The sequence below is a fragment of the Atractosteus spatula genome, chromosome 3 (assembly GCF_055471065.1).
Source record: "Atractosteus spatula isolate fAtrSpa1 chromosome 3, fAtrSpa1.hap1, whole genome shotgun sequence".
Classification (NCBI taxonomy): Eukaryota; Metazoa; Chordata; class Actinopteri; order Semionotiformes; family Lepisosteidae; genus Atractosteus; species Atractosteus spatula.
In genome coordinates, this window is record NC_142708.1 from 20738170 (window position 1) to 20760454 (window position 22285).

The window sequence follows — 22285 nt, forward strand, 5'->3', positions numbered from 1 at the left end:
CCGTGTAACTGTATCCACATTAAAAACATGTTGTGTGTTTTGCATTTCTCTGGGTAGTTGCTTTCACTGGTATTTTCAAAATGTGTTTTTTTCTATTTGTATGTTCCTTTCATATACAGCATTGCATGATTTAATCTTTTGAAAGTAATCAGGAGAACCCTTGAGGCACAATTACGTCAAGGGATCGCTGGGGTTAACAATTGTTCTGCTGGCATTCCTCAGGGGGTATCAGTCTGGCCTTGTCTGAAATGGATGATCAGTTCATCCCCATGTCCCATTCTCATAACGTAAATATACGCGAGAATACTTTTTTTGTTATGGAACGATGATTTCTTACTAAACATAAAATTGTGTGCTTCTATAAGCAAACTCTCTTCACCATCCATCAGAAAGCGATTTCTTAAGGTGAGACTTCAAGGGCAGTTTTAATAGGCTCTATGTGTTATCACAAAAGACCTGGGAGGCGGGATGGGTAATTCAAGTGTTAATACTGGTTCAGACACAGATACTCGTCTTTCGGTGAACTGGGGCTACGCAGCGCCCAACACGGAGCAGGGCGACGTATCTCCCGGGTGTCTGTCTGACTGAAGTGCGGGAAATGGGGAAAAAAAAGAAATACGTCGATTTGAATTCCTTCACAAGCGCAGTCAGGCTGGAGAACAGAAAGCTACCGTCCGTCCTTCCAGCCGCGCCAGCCAATGGTGTTGCGCTATCTTCTTTGGCAATTGTTTCCAGGGCAGTGACACTGCCAACACCCCCTCCTCCGCGCGGCCTCTCCTTTCTCCCAGGTCCCGTTCGCGAGTCGCACTCGCGCAGCTCCCGAGCGAGCGAGCGCCGGCGTGACGTCACGGCCCGGGGTTTCCACTCTCCGGATAGGCCGAGTGTGTGAGCTCGACGGCGTCATGGCGGAGGCCGGCAGAGAGAGGACCCGTAACTGATCTGGCTGCAATCAACAATCTTTCGATTAAAGAAAGCCCGTGCTTCGGTGTCGAAAGGAGAAACTGGGGAAAAAAGCATATTAATAACCCTCCCCCCCCCCCAACCTTCTGGCAGCCCGGAGGAGGAACCCCGAGGGAGCCGGGCTCTTGCGAAACCCGAGTTTACAACCGAGCCGAAGTGGTACTCAGCAGCTCACAGCGACACAGGACCTGGCAAAGAAAACAGAAATTGTTACAAGAAAAAGGAGCCCGAGAAGTCGGACGGAGGCAGGCGACCCAGGAGGTACAAAGCGAGGCGCGACTCGCGTGTGTGTGTGTGTGGAGGGGGGGGGTTCAGAGCTGAAAACGCGGGGAGACGAGCTGTGGGGGGCACGGTTGCCCCCAGTCAGCTCGAGAGAGGCGACGATTCCTGGGCGCCGCGAGACGGACGTGCACGGGGAAGAGGGGACCGCGGGCTGGCGCGTGCGGTGTGTCAGTATGCGAGCGCGCGGAGCACGGGGTCCGGGCGGCGAGGCGGCGCGCGGATAAAAGAGGCGATTGTGCTGGAGGGCAGCGGGGGGAAAACGGGCTCCGGGCTGGGGGGTCTGGCACCCCGGCTCACGGGTTTTAAAGTGGGGACCCGAGGAAGGGATGGCATTTTGTTCCTGGCTTAATGCGATTAATGAAAATCGGCCAAACTTTTTTTTTTCCTCTCTCAAAATGTGCATCTTCTGAAGTAAGTTTTTTTTTTCGGGTCTGGTAATGTGCTGGCTTGCTATTGAGATGTAGATAAAAAGAAACAACAACAGACCGAATACGTTGTGAATCAGACGCTTATCGAAGCCCGTCCGGTTTGCCCACGGCGGCGGCGGCGGCGTGGTCTGCCCGGCTGCGCGGCTGAGGGCGCCGCTCCGGCCGGCCGGTCGCCGGCGGGCTGCAGGGAGGATGCGGGCAGAGGCGCTCCGGCGGGGATCTTTGTTCAGGAGAGTCCGCCTCCAACTCCAGCACGCTGCAGGCCTCGCATCTGGGCCTCTGCGGTCTGAGAGGAGGTTGCATCGCATCGTTTTGAGATTTTGAGACGGGGGGTTAGTCCGGGCCTGAATTTACCCACACATTTCTCTTACTTCTAGCCGTTTAAGATCCGCGCAAGACTTAGGTTTCGTTGTTTTTCTTTTATCCGAACGGCTGCGGATTGATGTTTCTGACAATTGTGGTGGCGGCGGCGATGGTGTGCGTGTGTGCGTGTGTGAGTGTGAGGGGGGTATCCTCGACATGATTCTTGTAAATAAACAGCAGGAGTGTTGGTGTGAAACGGAGCCCTTCGCGGTGCTGGCGAGCGTATCCTCGGTCGGGGAGCCATGCCGAATGGGAAGGAGATAGGGGCGACGGTGCCGACAGGAATGCGACGTGAATTTCTTGTTGATGTTTGCGGGTGTTTCCGCACGCTCACAGGAGCAACAGCTGAAGTTGGAAACGGGAGCGGTAGCGAAGCGTCGCTCGCAAAAAAAAAAAAGTACCGAGATGATGAAGAAGGAGCGCAGCGACGGCAAGTTTATCCGCGGCGGTGTCGGGGGAGAGATGTCCAGGTCTCCCGTTAGGAAGACGGACATGAGGGCATGTCTCTTAGTTACATGTGTATAAAATAACTGCCAGGAAAACGGCTCGTGTGTTCTTGCCCGAATAGTATTTTACTCTTCAAGGGGTGGGGGATAAAAGTCAAGACGTCGCTCATTGGAATGAATGCTGAGCCCCAGTACCAGTGCTTCCCCGAGACGGGGACCAGCGGAAGGTCTGTCCCCGGAGGGGCCGGTGTCTTCGGCTCTTGATTGGTGGGTGTTCAGTCGCCGGTGGTGTTCAGTGCAACACTACCGGAGCAGACCAAGCGGAAAACAAGTACCGTGACAAAGCAGCGGTGTCTCGCCCACTCTCTAGGCTACCCGGAGCCGCTGAGGAGTCCTGGATGAAGAAACCGCAGTCCCTGTAACGCCTCAGTCAGCGAAAGTGGTCTGGACCCGTTTGCGTTCTTCGAGCACCTGGCAGAGAAGGCTGTGAACCGAAGCTGTTTCCGATTTAAGACATGGATGGACGCAGCGACGAAGAAAGTGTGAGCAACAGCAGTGGGGAATCCAGGTATCGTGTCGTCTCTGTCGAAACATTGAATGCGCTGCTTGACAGCGAAGAGCACAGGAGACACTGCTTGTGCCCTTCTTCGCCTTTCAGAGGAGTTTGGAAAGCACAGCTACACATATTATAGTCTATGTAGTGTAAGGAAATAGTGATGTGCTATGTAAGGGAACTTTAGTATAAGTTGGTGTAAAGTATCCGGATGTTGGTCGATGAAGATATAGAGTTCTTGCTCTGTGCCTGTGCAGTGTGCAGTCAAGGTCGGTCTCACAGAATATGAACCTGAAGGAGTTGAATTCTGCTGGAGGTGTGGAGGTAACAGGTAACACCAGCAGTCTTCAGTCATATTGGTAAAGGATACATTGGTGGCTTGTGACCCTGGGAGGTTTTCTTGGGGCCTAGCACTAGCGACTCTGCCTCTTAGTTTACTAAGCTTTAAAAGCCAAAACGCTCTGAATAAGGATCAAACTATCGCTTTGTTTTAACGAGAAAGCATTAAAGAGGAAATATGTGGCACGAGCCCTTAATAACTCGTTTTTGTAGCGCCATAATGTAAAATCTTAGGGGTTGATGTTCTTTAAGTGCTAAACAGGAATTACACTTTCAGAAAAAGTCTTATGGATAGTAATTGGTTTTGGTCAAATTGAAATATGTATTTATAAGAGATAAATTGAGCCCATAAAAAGCCAATTGAAAAAAATCATGAAATCATGGTTATAGATGATCTTCTTGTGGCGTTTTGTCTGTTTTTGCACCCTGCCATAAGGTTTTCTAAGTAAAGGACATAGCTTTAACACCTTCTTCCAATTATAAATCCATTTCATGACGTGTAATACATAATATTAACCGTACAGCTCAATATTTATAGTTCCTACACGGAGGACAATCAACAGATGTCAATTTAGATGACATTTTTAAAACATATACATTATCGTTATTAGACAGACTAGGCTTTTCCTGTCTTATAAATGTACAGGCAAGAAAGGAGGTTTGCTATAACTGGGGGGAAAATGACAGAGCCTTGTCTGTAAAAGCGGATGAGGTACATTGAGATTGAAAGTTGCCAGAATATCTAATGTGGCGTGCTGTAGAGTTTTGATGTGGTATTGAGATTTACATCACTGTAAAAAAAACATCATAGTATGTGTAACACCCATTGTTTTAAGCCTTTTCTTAATCCTTTGGCTACCATACGTATTGCTTTGAAACGGGTTTGAAACTGTTTTTGAGTATGCATGAATTACAGTCATGGAATATAAATGGTTTAAAGATGGCCAGTCTTCCTCCACATCCTAAGAAACATTTCATTCCAAATGTGAAGCAATTATCAAGCCAGGCTGTCACAAAAAGTTAGCTCACAGAATGTACCCATTTTGCTTATACAACAACATTTCAGGGATGAAGTACACAGTGATCCTCCTTTGAGTGAAATTCACCAAATATATTAGCTTTCTTCGGTTTAGTTCATTGAGTAATGCAAGTTACTACTGATAAATGAGAAAAGGCTTTCTAAGTAAGTCTGGTGTGTAAAATGTGCAAACGAATTAAAACTAATTAAATGTGCAAATGTAGTCAAACTAAGCAAGGTTGGCACTATCAGTACATTGAATACTTTTCTTTCCATGTCCATTGTGTGAGCTGTGTTACCATTGTCCACTTAACATACACAAAAAGGTACGGGAATTATTGCCGAAGTAAATATTGCAGGACGATTGAAAAATCTCTTGGTTGGAGGAGGTTTGAGCTGGCCTTCCGCAGACTGTTGCTTTGAAAGGTTCATCTGTAGTTGTCGAACAAAACTGAAATGTAAGTGTCATGTGTCTGTTTAATCCGAGTTGAATGGGCGGTGAGAACCTGCATCCATGATCTTGCTGAGCTACTTTTACTGGACACAGCGATCGAGAATGAAGTTCACACAGTGAGAAGCTTGAGAAATGAAGTGAAAATTAGTTGCTAACCCTGTGCAATTTATTACATGTATTACTTGTGCATTTTGATCGATCTAATCCTCTTTTCTCATTGCTTTTTATGATCAATGTTTATTTTATGTAACCCCTTACTGAGGTCAAACTGTAAAAAAAAAAGTATTTTATAATTTTGTTTCCACTGTTTAATTGTGTTCAGTCAAGCTAAAAAGCTATCTTACCATCAGTTTAAATATAGCAGGTTTGTGTCAGGATTGAGCAGGGTTCATTGCAGGAATGAAAATGTGGTGTGCACACTTCTCTGATTCAACGAGTATAAGCACATGCCTGTTAAAGTAAGAAAGCCAAGTCATTTTGTATCTAAGAGAATAAAGTCAAGTTCATATTAAGGCAATAATTTCATTTATTTTAGAGAGGATTCTGTTGCAGTCAGTGGAATTCCAGTCCTTATTTCAGACAGTAATAAGGCATCTGTTAACACCATCGACAGTAGTTAGCTCTTAAAACAAAAACACGTATTTGTGATAATTATACATCTGAAATGGTTCTGAAAAGTACCTTATTGAACAGTTACTCTTCACTTGAAGTCATTTTGGGGGACAGTGTGTTTGCTGTAAGGAGCACTCTGTGGTACAGATGCTAAAAAAGTCATTCACTACCCACGACTCTTCAGACGCACAAGTGTTTTCCAAGCAGCGGCTCGAGATGGGGCTGTCAGTGGGGAGCACGGTTCAGCTCGCCTGCGTTCTCTCTGGAACGGCTTCCACACTGGCCACCTGCGAGGCCTGCTGCAGGTGCAGCCCTCGCAAAGCCTCGGCACATACTGGCTTCTGGCAGAGCCCACGAAAACCTGCCTAGAAAAGTCTTTCCGACTTTGAAGTGTTGTTTTGATCGACTGATAGGCTATTTCTTACGTCCCTCCAGGTGTGAAGTGGCCAGTCCTGAATGGGAGTGTGGTGAGGCTCTTGTACTGGTACAAGAGGCGATGACGACCTACTCGCGTCCTCAGGAGTGTAGTGTGGTTGTAGTAGGTAGTAGGTGTAGTGTCCAGTTCGTCTTGTATCTACAAGCCCACATATTTCTGAGGCAGTGTGAGGCTAATTATTATTTATGTGCTTAGAAGACAGCCCCGTCCAGGGCATCGAATGAAACAGTAGTATCGCACTGCACGCTGACCCGACTACAAACCCACTGACCCGTACCTCCCCACGGCACGCTCTCGAGTCTCCCACGCTGAGGTTCCACTCGTCCTGTGAACTGCTGGCAGGGCGCAGCCTCCTTATATATCTCCCGCTGTTGATCCCCCCCCCCCCCCCCAGCAATTCCGACGAGGAGTCGGGGTCGGGCTCCGGCTCGGGATCCGGCTCGAGCTCCGGCAGCAGCAGCGACGGCAGCAGCAGCCAGTCGGGGAGCAGCGACTCGGGCAGCGGCTCGGACTCGGGCAGCCAGTCGGAATCGGAGTCCGAGGAGTCCAAGGAGAAGAGCCAGCCGGAAAACAAAACCCAAAAAATCGATGGGGCAGAGGTAAGGCTGAGACGCCATGGTATCCAAACACCGAGCTAAATTCTTAATTTGGTCCGGCGATCGTTTAAACATGTGGCTATCGAACCAGGATTTGCTTGATGTGTCGTTTTCCTCAATACAGGTAATAGATTCTTTCTTTAAACTATTTCTGCCCTACTTAGTCTCTGTAAGCAAAGATGTTCATTTCCGGACGGCCTTAATGCTAATGTGCTTATGGTAGTAAGCAGCAGACATTTGTGTGCCTCGTGAAGCTGAGATTTTTCCTTGTCTGTAGAAATATTCCGTACTATCCAGTACATCATATTGCCATTCTTTACACTCGGTCATAATTTAATTATTTTTATGGGTGCAAATATAGAATGAGCTCTGTTGTTTCTATGGAAACAAAGGTGGACAAATGACCTTATAAAAACAAGTCTGTATCTTGTTGCTTTTGTTTAGAAGTTGTTGTTGTTTTCTTCTTTCCCCCCCTGCTTCTGTCTCCTCCGTCATCCCATGCAAGTTCTGGAAGTCCAACCCTAGTATTCTGGCTGTGCAGCAGTCAGCCATGCTCAGGAAACAGCAGCTTCAGCAGCAGCAGCAGCAACAGCAGCAAAGCTCATCCAACAGTGGATCAGAAGAGGTAAGCCAAAGGGGATTGCATGGCAGTGACAGAATAACCCAGTATTTTACAGCAGATGAGTAGTGCTCTGCTTACAGGTGTCGGAATGAGATTCAGCCCCACACCAGCACGGAACAAAAGGGCACTGATGTCTTCTGAAGGAAATCAGATCTGAGGAGGATCCTGTCTTGTACCAAAACATTCAATTTTTTTTTCTAAATATGGAACAATAAAACAATTGTTTAACTTAATACAGATGAGAGTGGCATCTCATTTTTCTGTTTGGAGTGGCTATCAAAACTGCTCACCCCCCCTTTTCACATTTTACATGGAAACATGTCCATCACGCCACTGCAAAAGTAGCAGAGACTCATGGCTGTAACTTCTGTCAAAGGTGCCTCTGCCAAGTACTGACTCGAGGAGGGTGAATATTTGTGCAGTCTGTTCTGTTTTATATTGATAATTAATTTTCACGGATCTGTAGAATTCTTTTTTCCCCACTTTGTTTTGTGTCGATGGCAAAGGATCCCAATTAAATACATTATGATTACTATATTTTCAAGGCACTAGAAGTCAATGTGGGGTGAGCACTTTTCATAGCCACGGTATGTAGGTCTTTCTGTAGATCTACCAAAGTGGGGAGTAAAAAACTCTCCCTTCTTTGGACAGTTCAGTTTTAACCATTGAGGTCAGGTAGGAATGCATTTTCAGCCAAGAAATACAGCTCAAAGACTTTCTTAAAGGACGTAAAGGAGACAGTCTGATGCCAGTTTAGGTTTAATATAGAAAGCCATTTCTGTGTGTGCATGATTTTGTTTGAAACTCCTGAAAAGCTACAAAAGAAAGGCCTTGCAAAACTGCAAAACCGAACTTAAATTCTGCAATTTTAACACTCAAGACATCTAGCAGTATCTTACTGTCTAGGCCTCTGGGCTGGGATATAGTCATCATGGGAGATGTGATAATCAGCCTTCCTGAAGTGATCGTGGATCAGGAGCTTTGACCTGTTTTATGATTTGGATGTCCATATAATAACGTGTGTACTTCATGACAAAATGCAGATGACTCAGTCTTAGGCCTGTGATGCATACACATTTTTCCCTGTTCAGTGTCTGCACCGATGAAAAGTTTCTTTATAGTAGCTCAGCTGTGAGATATCTGTATTCTATCATTCTGTTCTTAACTGTTTTGATATTAAAAGGCCGCGTTTAAGCTTGTCCAACATATTTTGTTTAATGGATATCATATAATGCAATAAAATAAGTAATATAGCCAGACGTTTTTAGACACTTTACACATTAGATGAGGTATTCATTTTTTCACACATAAAAACAGGCAGGCCGTTATCACAGTACCATCCTTTCAAGACATGGAGAAATTTGTGAGATCACTGTGCTGGCTGTGTAGGCGTGATATTTAACTCCTTTTCCAGAGAGAGGTACTGCTCTAGCTTAGTCCTGTATGGAAGGTCTAGCTCCAGCACAGAAATCAGATTGTATTCAATCTAACTACAGTTTTCAGACATTAACTTGTAATCTGAGATAACAACAGACACGGAAAATAATGGTCGGGTGCAGAAAATGAGACATTCTTTTTTCATTTGCGCATCACTGCAGGATATTTTCAAGGCCTCAAGTAAGACAACTTGCTGATGAGTGAGAGTTGAAGTCAGAGTCGGAAATCCCCTAAAAATTGAAATGAACAAAATCGAAAAGTAGAAAATATTATGAATTAAATTGTCTGAAAAACCGGCTTTATCGAAGGAAATGTGCTGTTTGTATTGACTTGCTGAAACTGTAAAAGTGCAATTTTTTTTAAAGCTTAAATTTCTTACTGAAGAGGTCATAATTTTTTCTGTGACAGGATTCATCTAGTAGTGACGAATCAGACGATGACTCCTCAAGCCAGGCTAAGAGGAAAAAAAAGCGTAAAGAGTAAGTTCATTTGAATATTTCAAGGCACGGGATACACAAATACATACAAAACAATACCCCAGACCCAGTGAATGCAGATTATCCAGCCTGACACTGTCAATAAACACTGTGTATTTGGGGAGAAAACAGATGTGCGGTAGTGTTAGTGACACTTATTAAACATGGAAGCCATTTTTAATGTAGAATACTGCACAAAGGTAGTTGCTATGGTATAAATCGTGAAAATTGTGGGTTTGAAGGTTAAAACTTTACAGTGCATTGCCCTTGTAGTGTTTAGAGAACAGAGCAAACTTTTCATATATGATGCATATTACAATGAGGAGAGATCAGAAAATAAATCATCCAGTCCAAAAAGCAGGAAAGCACATTTTGGTGCTTCCGCACAATAACTTCAAAAGTATGAATTTTTAAGGAATAGATGAAAGACCACATACCATATATATTGTGCTGTGTAGTAAAACAAGAGATAAGACTAATTGTACTTTTTGAATGGGCTGGGTCAGTTGTTGCTTGTCTAATGACCCATATTTGTAATAGATACAGGCTATGTTTATACCCTTTCATCTGTTGAATAGAAGATGTCTAGTATAACCGTAACAAAACTAAATTTGAATAGGCTGGGCAATTTGAAAGCCATCTTGATAAAACTGAATCTTCAATCCATGCATTCTCTCTGTCTTTCGTAAAACTTTATTATTTTTTAGTATCGAGGAGAATGAGAAGGTTTGCTTTATGATAAACAGTGTTGCTTTCCTACGAAGATATAAATTTAATATTTTTTTCAGGTCTGTAGGTGTCAGATGCTAAAAAGCTGTTAAACCTTGCCCTGTACACTGCTGTTCCTTAGTTCTAAGCAGTATATGCCAGTTTATGTATTCATTGATTCTGACTTGTAATCACACAGGAGTTATTCTTTTTTTATATCAGTCCTGTTCTGAGGATTTTAACATTTGAATGTATTTTATGTTGTATTGTTATCAAGTGTTTTTTTTTTAAACTTGTTTAAATTAATTTTATTTTTAGTGAGGACTGGCAAATGTCTGGCTCTGTGTCTGGTTCCAGGTCAGGGTCCGGGTCTGGATCGGGCTCCGGTTCAGATTCTGGTTCTGACTCTTCAGAAGAAGGTGAAAACAGTGATGAGAGTGTGTCTGACTATGAGCCGAGTCACAAAATCAAAAGCAGGAAGCCTCCAAACAGGTACAAACCCTGCAGCAAACTTTGCTTTTTGCCCTGTAAAATGTTGTCGGAGAATATTTTATTTTTTCTTTCGCAGTTTCCGCTTTTGTTATAAGTTAGAAAGTTTTGTTTTCTCTAGCTGCGAAAGAAACGGTTAGCTCCATTTGGTACATTTACACTCGGAGACCGATATGAACTTCCCTTTCGTGCGCTTTTGTAAATGTAGATGGTTTCCCTCCTTAGGACTAACGCGAGAAATGGTAAAAAAGGCAAAGCTCTGAAGAAGAAACCAGGAGGGTCGTCTTCGGATGAAGATGATTACGACAAGAAAGGGCCGCGGCGGCAGGCTACTGTGAACGTGAGCTATAAGGAAGACGACGAAATGAAGACCGATTCGGACGACTTAGTCGAAGTGTACGGGGAGGACGTACCGCAGCCTGAAGAAGATGAATTTGAAACTTTAGAAAAAGTGATGGAAATGAGGATAGGGAGGAAAGGAGGTAAGCCCTTTCTTGTTCCGGTTTTGGTAAGCGTGTTGACCCTTGTGTCCGATATCGCCCCGTTGTCTGTGATTCTGCTCAGTCTGAAATTCATTAGTGCGAGTGTCTTAGCAACTCGCTCCACAGTTGGGTGTGCTGTATCTTCCGTCTGTACCTGGGCCTGCTCTCCCTGGTGTCTGTAACCACACACATCACATCATATTGTATTCCGTCTTCTGCATGAGCCCTTCCGACAAGCAAAATCTGAGGGTGGATTATATAGGTTAAAAATGGTTACTTCTTCAGAACAAAAGGTACAATTTCTTATGTTCACGGACAGTTAAATATCTAATTTTTCCCAACACTAAAACGTAAACATTTAAAATCTTGGAGGTCATTTACATGATGTTTATTCCTGAATAAGTGTTAATATTCTTATTAAAGATCAGATATTTGCAGTCAACCACAAAAAATCAAAAAATTGATTGTTGTATCCTAGGTTTTATAGATAGCAGTAGGGAACTTTTGTAATGGTTGAACTGTTCAATTTAGGTTAACTTGGTAAAATTATGTTTTAAGAAATTCATCTGGAATAAACACCACGAAGGCATCATGGATTTTTAGGATTATGGTTACAGATCGCAATTTGCCCGTAAAATGGACAAATGTTATTAAATGTTCGTAATTAAAAATGAAGTAGCATCAAACATCTTCTAGATGGTTTTCAGTTAAATTGATAAGATCAACATGACATTGACTAGCATCAGTTTGACAAAATACTGCACTGATTTTATTTCAATGCAACATCTTACACAGTCAAACATTTTTGTTTGCATGTGGTCTGTTATCCCCCCCCCCCCCCCCCAGAGTGACTAAGAGATCTAAACTCAGATGTTTAGCAAATGCAAGGTCTGTTCAAATTGCCTGCCATTGAAAAGCAATCCCTTTTTTTGTCTCTTAAGCTACTGGTGCTGCCACAACTGTGTATGCGGTGGAGACAGATGGGGATCCTAACGCTAACTTCAACCCAAACAAGGAGGCCGGGGAGCAGCAGTATTTGATTAAATGGAAAGGATGGTCTCACATTCACAACACCTGGGAGACGGAAGAAACACTCAAACAGCAGAATGTGAAAGGCATGAAAAAACTGGACAACTTCAAGAAAAAAGAACAGGACATAAAGCGATGGTAAGATAATTAATAATAATTGCTCACACTTATATAGCGCTTTTCTGGACACTCCACTCAAAGTGCTTTACAGGTAATGGGGACTCCCCTCCACCACCACCAATGTGCAGCACCACCTGGATGATGCGACGGCAGCCATAGTGCGCCAGAGCGCTCACCACACACTAGCTATCAGTGGGGAGGAGAACAGAGTAATAAAGCCAGTTCATAGATGGGGATTATTAGGAGGCCATGTTTGGTAAGGGCCAATGGGAAATTTGATGGGACTGTAAGCTGTGTGCTCCTTCTGCAGAACACCCTTCCACCATTTGACGTTTTCATTGCGGTCATATTTGCATATCTGACAAAAACAGTGGGCGTCGTGTCTTTAGACTGACTTTTACTGACGTCTCGCTCTTACCGTCGCGGGAAGGAAAGGGCTGTTTGCATTGTATTATTCTTAATAGTAAGTGCAGTCTGAATTTGACTCAAAACTCATAATGCTAGGGTTGAAATACATTTTCAGGGGGATTCTATCTGTATTTGAATTGACCACATTAAATGAAGCAAAATGAGACTTCACTGGCTTGTTTTAATTGATCTCTTGTGGAAGGGCTGGGTCTGACAGTAAGAAATAGAAAATATGGAGACACACGATATCTTGTATGTTCTGGGCAAGATCTTGCCTTTTTTTAAACTTCGTCTAAAGGGTATGTTCCATCTTTTTTGCCGGTTTATATTTAGGTTAAAAACAGCATCTCCTGAAGACGTCGAATATTACAATTGTCAACAGGAATTGATGGATGACCTGTATTCACAGTATCGGATCGTGGAAAGAATAATAGGTGAGTATTATTCTGCCAAAATATTTTGGCATGAATGGTCAAGCGAAGAAAGTTCATCTCTAACGAATTCCACTGTTTGTTTGGTTGTTGTGGAATTTAACTGTATACCAGTTGCTATCTGACTGAAGAGTTAAAAAGAGCCTCGCAGCATGACATCCTTCTTTGTTTTTTGTTATGAAAGCATTATTTTGCTTTTTTTTAAAATAGTATGCTGAAAGGCATTAAAATAGCAACAAATGCTGTTGTTCCCAATACGGACAGATTTAGGGAACTGAGGTGATCAGGCTCCTAGATTTTTATAGAAAGGGCATGGCAGTTTATGTACCAATGTCCTTTTTTGTCCAGCGTCCCTGTAAATTAGGAAATACGCATATGTCCCATGATACCATTGTTATGTCGTAGTTAGCAGTGCTTGCTAGTGTTGATCTCTGCACTTTGCTGAGCTGTAGCATCAGATATAAAACAAATTACTGGTTGCGCACTTTACAGATGCTCATTTCTGTGTATGTTTTTTCCTCTTCCTTCCCTTTCTGTCTGGTGGGTCCATGCCCAGCCTGTCCTTAATGAACACCCACCACTAAAAATACATCAGTGTTTTTTTTCAGAACCACTGGCTGAGGGAGTGACCATAGGTTCAGTGTACATTGTTGAATGTTTTTCTGTGCATGTGAAAGCCATCCCCAGGAATCTTCACTGACAGCTGGTTTTAACAAAGGCTCCTGAAGCTTTTTATAGACCCTGTAAACCAATGCAAAAATTAAGTGCTACTTAAACTGATTCAGTCCTAGAAAGCAAGTCAAGCGTTATTTTCTTTCCTCACTGCTCAGAGGCTGCAGGATATTAAGAAGACTAAAAAAGGCAAAAATAAATGATGTTCAGAATGTAGATTAAGAACTTGAGCTGATGAACAAGCTAAAGAATTCACCTTTCACATCTAAATTTAAAAAAACGTCAGAATTGCTGTTTGGATCTGTGGTATTTCTGAGATGAAATGTATCAAAAGTTAGTATTGAACAAATTAACAATTTTTGAAAAAAGTTACTCCAGTTGTACTGTTGTGGAAGATTATAAATGATTGGTATTTGTATTGGGGATGTGTCTCTTCATTGTGGATAGTCACTTTTGTTAGAAGGCAAACAGTGATTTCCCTTGCACTTATCCAGCTAATAGTCTGAAAACACCCTTTAGGTCTACAAATGTTTTTGTAGTATGGAGACCTTTAATAGCTATTATAAAAGCTTTTTATAGCTTTTTTCCCCCGTGGGTCCTGAAATCCATAATTCTTTCTTTGGCAGCTCATTCTAATCAGAAGTCGGCAGCTGGTTACCCAGACTATTTGTGCAAGTGGCAGGGTCTTTCATATTCCGAGTGCAGCTGGGAGGATGGGGCCCTCATCTCCAGGAAATTTCAGAAGTGCATTGATGATTATATGAGCAGAAACCAATCCAAGACTATTCCCTTCAGAGACTGCAAGGTAAGGTTAAGAAAAAGAACATGTTCTGTATTTCATTTTAATTTTAATGTAACAATCCCCATTCATTTTAGAGTTTTGACCATAGCGATCCTAATCTCTCCTGTGATTGAAATATTTATTTGCATAACTCTAGCTAAACAAGTCTGGGGTTGAGACTTATGATTCTGTGCTATAAGTTTCTTATTATCTGCGTGGAACCTTTTGTATAACCTGTTTTCATACTATCACATTTCTTTGGTTTCTGGTTTTGCAAACTGATATGATCTTACAGCATCAAATTTTAACTTTTCTTTTTTAGCCTGGATACTATTAGTTACGATGGATTTAAGCAAATACTGTGTTGAAGTCTTATTCCAGCACAGCTCCAGGCAGTGCCTGTCCTTGCTGCAGAGTCAGGAAATGAGCAGTACTTTTACTGTCCCTTTTAAACTATACCCCGTTGATGCCAATGTGTAGTGTGATTTTCTTCTTTTTATTCTGAGAAAGATAATCCTGTAACATCTTCATCACTTGCATGCACATATTCTCAAAATTTTGTGTTTTTTTTTAGCCACAAGTTTGACAGATCAAGTAATGATGGCATTTATTACTCAGTGGCATTCCTCATTGAGGGGTGTCTTCGGACACCGTGTCTGTTTAAGGCAGGAGTTGAATTGAAAATGGCCTGTCGAATACTGCCGGAGGTATTGCTCCTACACAAGTGCGTTTGTTGTTCATTTGTCCTGCAGGTGTTAAAGCAGAGACCTAGGTTTGTTCCCATGAAGAAGCAGCCCCCCTATATTGGGGGGGACGGACTAGAGCTCCGAGATTATCAGTTGGATAGCTTGAACTGGATGGCACATTCCTGGTGCAAGTGAGTTTTTCTCCGTTACCTTTTTTGTTGAAGGTTTCTCAAGTGGTTTTGTTGATGCTTGACTTCTTATCACTCTCCATTCGCTTCTTAGAGGTGTTTGGTTTTGTTACCGCTGCTGTCATCAGACATATTTAACCCTTTCTCTTAAAGTCTTTTAATGCTTGCTGAATCTTTTTCTCTTTACCAGGGGAAACAGCTGCATCCTTGCTGATGAAATGGGTCTTGGAAAAACCATACAAACTATTTGCTTTCTCAACTATATGTTTAATGATCATCAGTTGTATGGCCCATTCTTGCTGGTGGTACCCCTTTCTACTCTCACGTCCTGGCAGAGAGAGATTCAGCTGTGGGCTCCCCAGATGAACATTGTTGTTTACCTGGGAGACATCAACAGCAGAGGCATGGTATGTCTGGGGATGTTGTGTTGAGGTTATATAATAATAATAATTGCTTATACTTGTATAGCGCTTTTCTGGACACTCCACTCAAAGCGCTTTACAGGTAATGGGGACTCCCTTCTACCATGACCAATGTGCAGCCCCACCTGGATGATGCGATGGCAGCCATAGTGCACCAAAGCTAACAGTGGGGAGGAGTAATGAGTAATGAGGCCAATTCATAGATGGGGATTATTAGGAGGCCATGATTGGTAAAGGCCAATGGGAAATTTGGCCAGGACGCCGGGGTTACACCCCTACTCTTTTCGAGAAATGCCCTGGGATTTTAATGACCACAGAGAGTCAGGACCTCGGTTTTATGTCTCATCCGAAGGACAGCGCCTGTTTACAGTATAGTGTCCCCGTCACTATACTGGGGTTTTAGGACCCACATGGACCGCAGGGTGAGTGCCCCCTGCTGGCCCCACTAACACCTCTTCCAGCAGCAACCTTAGTTTCTCCCAGGAGGTCTCCATCCAGGTACTGACCAGGCTCACACGTGCTTAGCTTCAGTGGGTTGCCAGTTGTGAGTTGCAGAGTGATATGGCTGCTGGATATTTTTGCCCTATATTTTAGATTGAATTACTTTGGTCTACTACCTTGACAGGGCTGTCATTTGTCTGTATTTGAACATCATTACAATGGAGCATGCAGTGAACCTTCACAGCTAGATACGTGTGCTAGATAGATACATGCATGATGGATGTCTAGGCTTGTTAAGTAAGTAAATCTAAAAAAGCATTCAGTTTCAGAAAGTAGTCATAACTATTCCTCTTCAGAAGTTCTAGTTTGCTTGGGAGGAAAATTTGATTTTTTTTTAAGTTGGGTGTATTGCAATGATGTGTATTTCTGTTAAAATGCTCTGGGATTCTTTTTTACAGATCAGAACACATGAATGGATGCATCCACAAAACAAGCGACTAAAGTTCAACATTTTACTGACGACTTATGAAATTTTGCTGAAAGATAAGGTATGTATTTGACGAAGCTCTTCTAAATTTAAATTTAAAGTTTAAATACTTTTTTTTTGTTTCTGTTAAATGCAGGTTTTTGTAAGGTTTTGTAAGAATGTCAAAAGTCATTTTGCCACAGTTGCTGTTCAATTAACATTAAAGGGGAACCACTGTCCTAATTTCTCAGACCGGTTATTAATTCTCAGTAACAAATTAATTGACGTTATAGAAAAAATTACAAATTTCAAATTAAGCACTTTAATCGGGAACTTTGTGAAAGTACCGTAAGTTGCATTAGAGTTCCCACGAATTGTGACACGATTCAGCCCTTCCTTCCCTCTAGTCTCCATAATGACTAATGTGATGAACAAGTAAATAAAAACAGGTTGTGCAGCAAGCATTTCACCACAGAAACGTTCCAGCGTTATCTGCATGCAGAGTAAACAAGTAGATTTGTTGGCAAAGCCGTGTTGAAATCAAGAGCAATATTTGTGTTGGATTTAAAGAGATGTATTCACAAGCTTACTAATTTAGGGTTGCACACGTCACCGGAAGTTTTGTTGCCTCGTTCTGAATCGCAGAACTTGGTGCTGCACATACCTGGAAATCGTCTGTTTTGTGATGTCAATTGGAGGTCTTATAAGTTACTGTGCACATTTGACTTTAATTGCGGTTTGAAATGCACTCATCAGTGTTGATTCTTTCTAGCCCCTAAATATGAAAATAGAGTTGCGGTTCCCCTTTAAATATTAAAGATTTCTTAAATAATAAGCTTCTCGTTTTGTGAGGGTCATTGACACTGTTACATGAAATGTTTCCACTCCATGTTGTTTGGACATGTTTGAGTGAGGTATCAGGTATTAGTTTTGGGTGATTGCTGGAAGAATTGTTCGCCCATGCCATAAAGAATGTGTGGTCGTTTAATCCTAGACGTTCCTGGGTAATGTGAACTGGGCCTTCATTGGTGTTGATGAAGCCCATCGGTTGAAGAATGATGATTCCCTTCTTTACAAGACTCTGATTGACTTCAAGTCGAATCACAGGCTTCTCATCACTGGGACCCCCTTACAGAACTCTCTGAAGGAGCTCTGGTCTCTGCTGCATTTCATCATGCCAGAAAAGTAGGTGGAAACGGCCGAGCCCGAGTTAGCCATGGTGTGCTCTGTACTGGGCAGGTGTGAGGGAACAGCTGAAGGTTTCCAAGATACGATAGCGCATGTTAAAGACAGCCATCATTTATTTCTTATGTTTCCTATTGTTTATTTTGCTTGCCTGCGTGTTGCCTTGATATTTTTAGGTTCAGATAGGATTCATGGTTTTTGATTAACTTGAGAAAGTGTTTTTAGTCTTGGAAACCTTTTCTTAGGCATTATTAGTCCTAATGTCTTGGTAGCCACGATCTGTAAATGAGCCAGTCTCTCTGTTTGAAAAACATTGTGTTGATTTTAGTCATTTTATTTTATGTAGGCACTGCTTTATTTGTTTTGCTTTTGAAAATAAATTGGGGAAAATTGCTAGCTGTATTTCAATAGATTTGCTAACAATTACGTTTTAAAATGGAAAGGTGCGTTTAAACAAATTAAATTGTCAACTTGAGTTAGTTCCGGCTATGTTGATGTGTGGAGGCAATGAAAATTTCGTATCGCCTACGGTCATACCAAAACATTTTCAAAGTGACTGTTATAGAGTCACAAAGTGAATTTCTAAAATATTTCAAAAACATTACTATGACTTTTTTCACTTGTGCTGATATGCACAGTACCCTCTTGCTGGTGAATGATATATATTTCCTTTCTTATTTAACAGCAGTTTCATTCCTTGCCCTAGAGTTTCTTTACGATCTCCATTTATTTTTGGACCAGGCATCTTTTGTCTTTTGTTTTAATTGAAGGTGTTAGATAAGTGTTTTTGTCTCAGGAGTTATTTAAAGAGATTCTGGGGACTCTTTTCATTTAAAAGTAGATTTTAAAGGATATGCTATGTTGCTTATAACTGCTGTTATTTTTATTGATAATATTCCATACTTTAAATCCCGCTCTCTCTCGACAGGTTTCATTCCTGGGAGCTGTTTGAGGAAGAGCATGGCAAAGGCAGGGACTCTGGATACACGAGTCTCCACAAGGAGCTGGAGCCCTTTCTGCTGCGCCGTGTCAAAAAGGATGTGGAGAAATCTCTTCCTGCTAAAGTCGAGCAGATACTGCGAGTGGAAATGAGTGCAATCCAAAAGCAGTACTACAAGTAAGGCATCTGAAGTGAAGTGACATGCTCTCTGTGAGCTGGAGACCACAAAGACCCTCTCTAGTAGACCTTCTTCTACAAGAAGGCATTAATTCTGTACTTCTTGATTGGGGACATTTAAAGATTTCAACATATTGTTACATAAATGTAATCATTTATATACAACTAAAATCGTCTCTTTGTAGTGGCTTATAAATTGTTGAAAAGAGCTACAGTGGGGTTTTATTAATCTAGTTATTCTTGCAATGCTAATTAGGAACCCTAGAGACTGATGTACAGAATGTCAAATGCATTATTTGCTTTTGAGACAAAAGCTTGGAAACGCATTGAATTGTTTTTGTAATGCATAGTTTTTAACTGCTTATTTAAAGACATAAGTATGGGGTTCTGTTTAAATTTATGGAAACATCAGAACACTGTGTATTCTAACAATTTTTTCTCTTACTCCTTTAAACAGGTGGATATTGACCAGAAATTACAAGGCCCTCAGCAAAGGCACGAAGGGCAGTACCTCAGGCTTCCTCAATATAATGATGGAGCTGAAAAAGTGTTGTAATCATTGCTACCTCATTAAACCACCAGAGGATAATGAGTTCTATAACAGACAAGAGGCCTTACAGGTAAGAGAGGGCTCTAGAAGGTGATGTAGACTTCTTAATTAGGTCAAAAATCAATTACCATAGAGTTTCAATTTAAAAAAAACTCTGCAGACAAACATTTTGCAGTTCAAAAACAAGCCTGGCCTTGGGTTTTAACCTTGTTGCTTCTACTCTCATAAAGGTGACTATAAATGAACGTAAGTGTGTGTTATGGCAGATTCAGGGTGCTGCGGATGTTTCACCCTTACAGCTTCATTCGCACCCTTTCTTGTGATACGTTTGGAGCAGGCAGTGGATGCCCGGGTGTGGCTTTGGATGTGGCCGTGTTAACGATTAACGGTGACGGAGGTTTAACGCGAGCTCCCTCGTCCGCTTTCCTCTCCTGCAGCACCTGATCCGCAGCAGCGGGAAGCTGATCCTGCTCGACAAGCTCCTGATCCGTCTGAAAGAGCGAGGCCACCGGGTGCTCATCTTCTCTCAGATGGTGCGCATGCTGGACATTCTGGCGGAGTACTTGAAGAACCGGCAGTTCCTCTTCCAGGTGCGGCTCTTAAACTCTCCCTTAATGGCTGCAAGGCAAATCGGCTGCATCTAAGATTGGGGACGATTTTAAGTCTGTGCCCGCTTGTGTTGGTTTTCATCAGTTTTTTTTCTTTTCCTTTAGAGACTGGATGGATCTATTAAAGGAGAAATGAGAAAACAAGCACTGGATCATTTTAATGCAGAAGGTTCAGATGTAAGTTTTATTCATCTAGAGCAGTCTTGTGTGTGGTTTAACAGTTTTGTATAAATGAATTTTAGCTTAAGTGAAAATATGGACTGTAAGCAAAACCTTGTCCAAAAGCTATGATTGTCCTTAGCAGGCACTGTTAGCCTCCAGTAGCATCCTTAAAACCCTTAAATAAGGAGTGTATTTCAAGATGCACAGTATTTCTAGAGAATCTGTAATATGACAGATTATTGAATCGTGATCCCACGATTAAAAATAGGGCTGCAATAAAATTTTGTCCCAACTATCAGTTTCAACCCTTGGGACCCATCAAGGGTTTTGTTTGGTCTGAAAGAAGGAACAAAAATCTACCATCAGGTACTGGGTTTATAATTTTTCAGTTGGCCTGTGGATCACAGATTTGATTTAACTTAGGTGTTGAACTCAAGAGTGTCACTTGGACCTTGGAGCTCTTCCCGTGCATCTGTGAATTTGTTCAGACATATCTGGCTGCAATTGGATTTTTGTTTTGTCATTTGTAGGATTTCTGCTTCCTGCTGTCTACGAGAGCTGGTGGTTTGGGCATAAACTTGGCTTCTGCAGATACTGTGGTGATATTTGATTCAGACTGGAATCCTCAAAACGACTTGCAGGCACAAGCAAGAGCCCACAGGATTGGGCAGAAAAAACAGGTATCACTTTGTGTTATCTTAATGAAGTGCTTAATACGCAAAGTCTTAAGAAAGGCAACATGAAGCGACAGACTTTTGTGTTGCCCATTTTTGAATGTCTAGTCATCTTTGTGAAAACTTTATTTAACCATAAGTCTTTCCCCTTAATTAAGGATTTAGTTTTTCTCCTTAATTTTGTTTTTAGGTTAACATCTATCGTCTTGTGACAAAGGGATCAGTGGAGGAGGAAATCATAGAAAGGGCAAAGAAGAAGATGGTTCTGGATCATCTGGTGATCCAGAGAATGGACACCACTGGAAAAACTGTGCTGCACACGGGCTCTGCCCCCTCCAGGTGCCTGCTGGATCTGAGTATTATTTTTTTAAACCCTTGAAATAAGGACTGTATATATTTCTTGTACATCTAAGCCTTTGTATGTTGAAAAGTCCTGTGAAGTCTGCATTCAGGTTTTGTGCCTCAGTGCTTCTTGTATGCAGTATTTGTTTAATATAATGTATTTTATAATGTTGTATATCAATTATTTGTTAATGTGCAGATTGTGATTTGTTTTGCGTCATGCTGTAACACTTTTGTGTTTGCAGCTCCACTCCATTCAATAAAGAAGAGCTCTCCGCTATCCTGAAGTTCGGCGCCGAGGAGCTCTTCAAAGAGCAGGAAGGAGAGGAGCAGGAGCCGCAGGTCAGTCGTGTTGCGTTTTGCTGTTGTTGAAGCAGCGAGTTCGTCTGCTTTTGTGAATCACTTTTCTCACCTTTCCTAATTTTTCCATCTTTGTCTAGGAGATGGATATTGATGAAATCCTGAAGCGAGCCGAAACCCGCGAGAACGATCCAGGCCCAGCCACTGTAGGGGAAGAGCTGCTTTCACAGTTCAAGGTGCCGTCCCTCTCGACGTTGCTCTGTATACCTCCCTTCACAGGGGAAATTTCCAAACATCCTTGTGATAGAACAGCATGTGATAGGCGGTTCACCACAGAAACGTGCCTCTGTGGCCTCAAGAAGCAGCTTTGATTTTACACACTTGGCCCAGGTGTGTGCTAAGGCATTCGAAATGTAAATCCCTCATGGACCATAAAATCTTTATTCATCATAGGAACTGAACTGAAAATAGACATGGTAATAGTAGCCTCGTGAGTGACATCAAAGGGATATGCAACACCTCCAGGAGCTGAGCAAAAGCTGAATAGTGATTATTTAATTACGACCAATGTTTCTGAGAACTTGCCTTGAGCTGTAGTAACTGTGTAAGGACCTGTGGTGCAACTACCAGGGATATATTCTATTTGGTGTCCGATATTTCAAGTATACCCCTCCCTTCTTTAACCCTCATAATCCTGGACAGACATTGAAACTGGTGATAAGCTAGGGTGGCATTGGGGAAGAACATATTAGGAGAGGCAGCTGTGCAGTGTTGTGGAACCGTTTAAAAGGAAAGTGAGTGTAACAGTAGAAAAGGGGAGCACAAAATAAGGGACACCCGTTTTTGCGCAGTAAAAAAATATGTAATTATGTAATTTGCAAGGATAATCCATCAAAGCCCAATCTTTTTATAATAATTGATAATTGCTTACACTTATATAATGCTTTTCTGGACACTCCACTCAAAACACTTTACAGGTAATGGGGACTCCCCTCCACCACC

The 22285-nt window shown here is 42.2% G+C and overlaps 1 protein-coding gene across 2 annotated transcripts in view; it reads left to right on the forward strand.

Annotated features, from left to right (window-relative positions):
* The first annotated feature begins 847 nt into the window (after positions 1-847).
* Positions 848-22285, forward strand: part of chd1 (chromodomain helicase DNA binding protein 1) — a 33792-nt gene continuing 12354 nt past the window's right edge. The window contains exons 1-22 of one of the 2 annotated variants that reach the window (XM_088912102.1): positions 848-1221; positions 2850-3047; positions 6286-6490; positions 6993-7112; positions 8955-9025; positions 10049-10222; positions 10445-10701; positions 11643-11868; positions 12592-12692; positions 13988-14166; positions 14895-15019; positions 15207-15423; positions 16338-16427; positions 17340-17530; positions 18459-18647; positions 19105-19267; positions 19635-19787; positions 19911-19982; positions 20498-20647; positions 20832-20980; positions 21229-21325; positions 21424-21519. In XM_088912102.1, coding sequence (XP_088768228.1) covers positions 2995-3047; positions 6286-6490; positions 6993-7112; positions 8955-9025; positions 10049-10222; positions 10445-10701; positions 11643-11868; positions 12592-12692; positions 13988-14166; positions 14895-15019; positions 15207-15423; positions 16338-16427; positions 17340-17530; positions 18459-18647; positions 19105-19267; positions 19635-19787; positions 19911-19982; positions 20498-20647; positions 20832-20980; positions 21229-21325; positions 21424-21519 — 3078 coding nt within the window. In that variant the 5' untranslated portion in view covers positions 848-1221; positions 2850-2994. The remainder of the gene's footprint in view (positions 1222-2849; positions 3048-6285; positions 6491-6992; positions 7113-8954; positions 9026-10048; positions 10223-10444; positions 10702-11642; positions 11869-12591; positions 12693-13987; positions 14167-14894; positions 15020-15206; positions 15424-16337; positions 16428-17339; positions 17531-18458; positions 18648-19104; positions 19268-19634; positions 19788-19910; positions 19983-20497; positions 20648-20831; positions 20981-21228; positions 21326-21423; positions 21520-22285) is intronic. The other variant, XM_088912104.1, reaches the window with a different exon arrangement.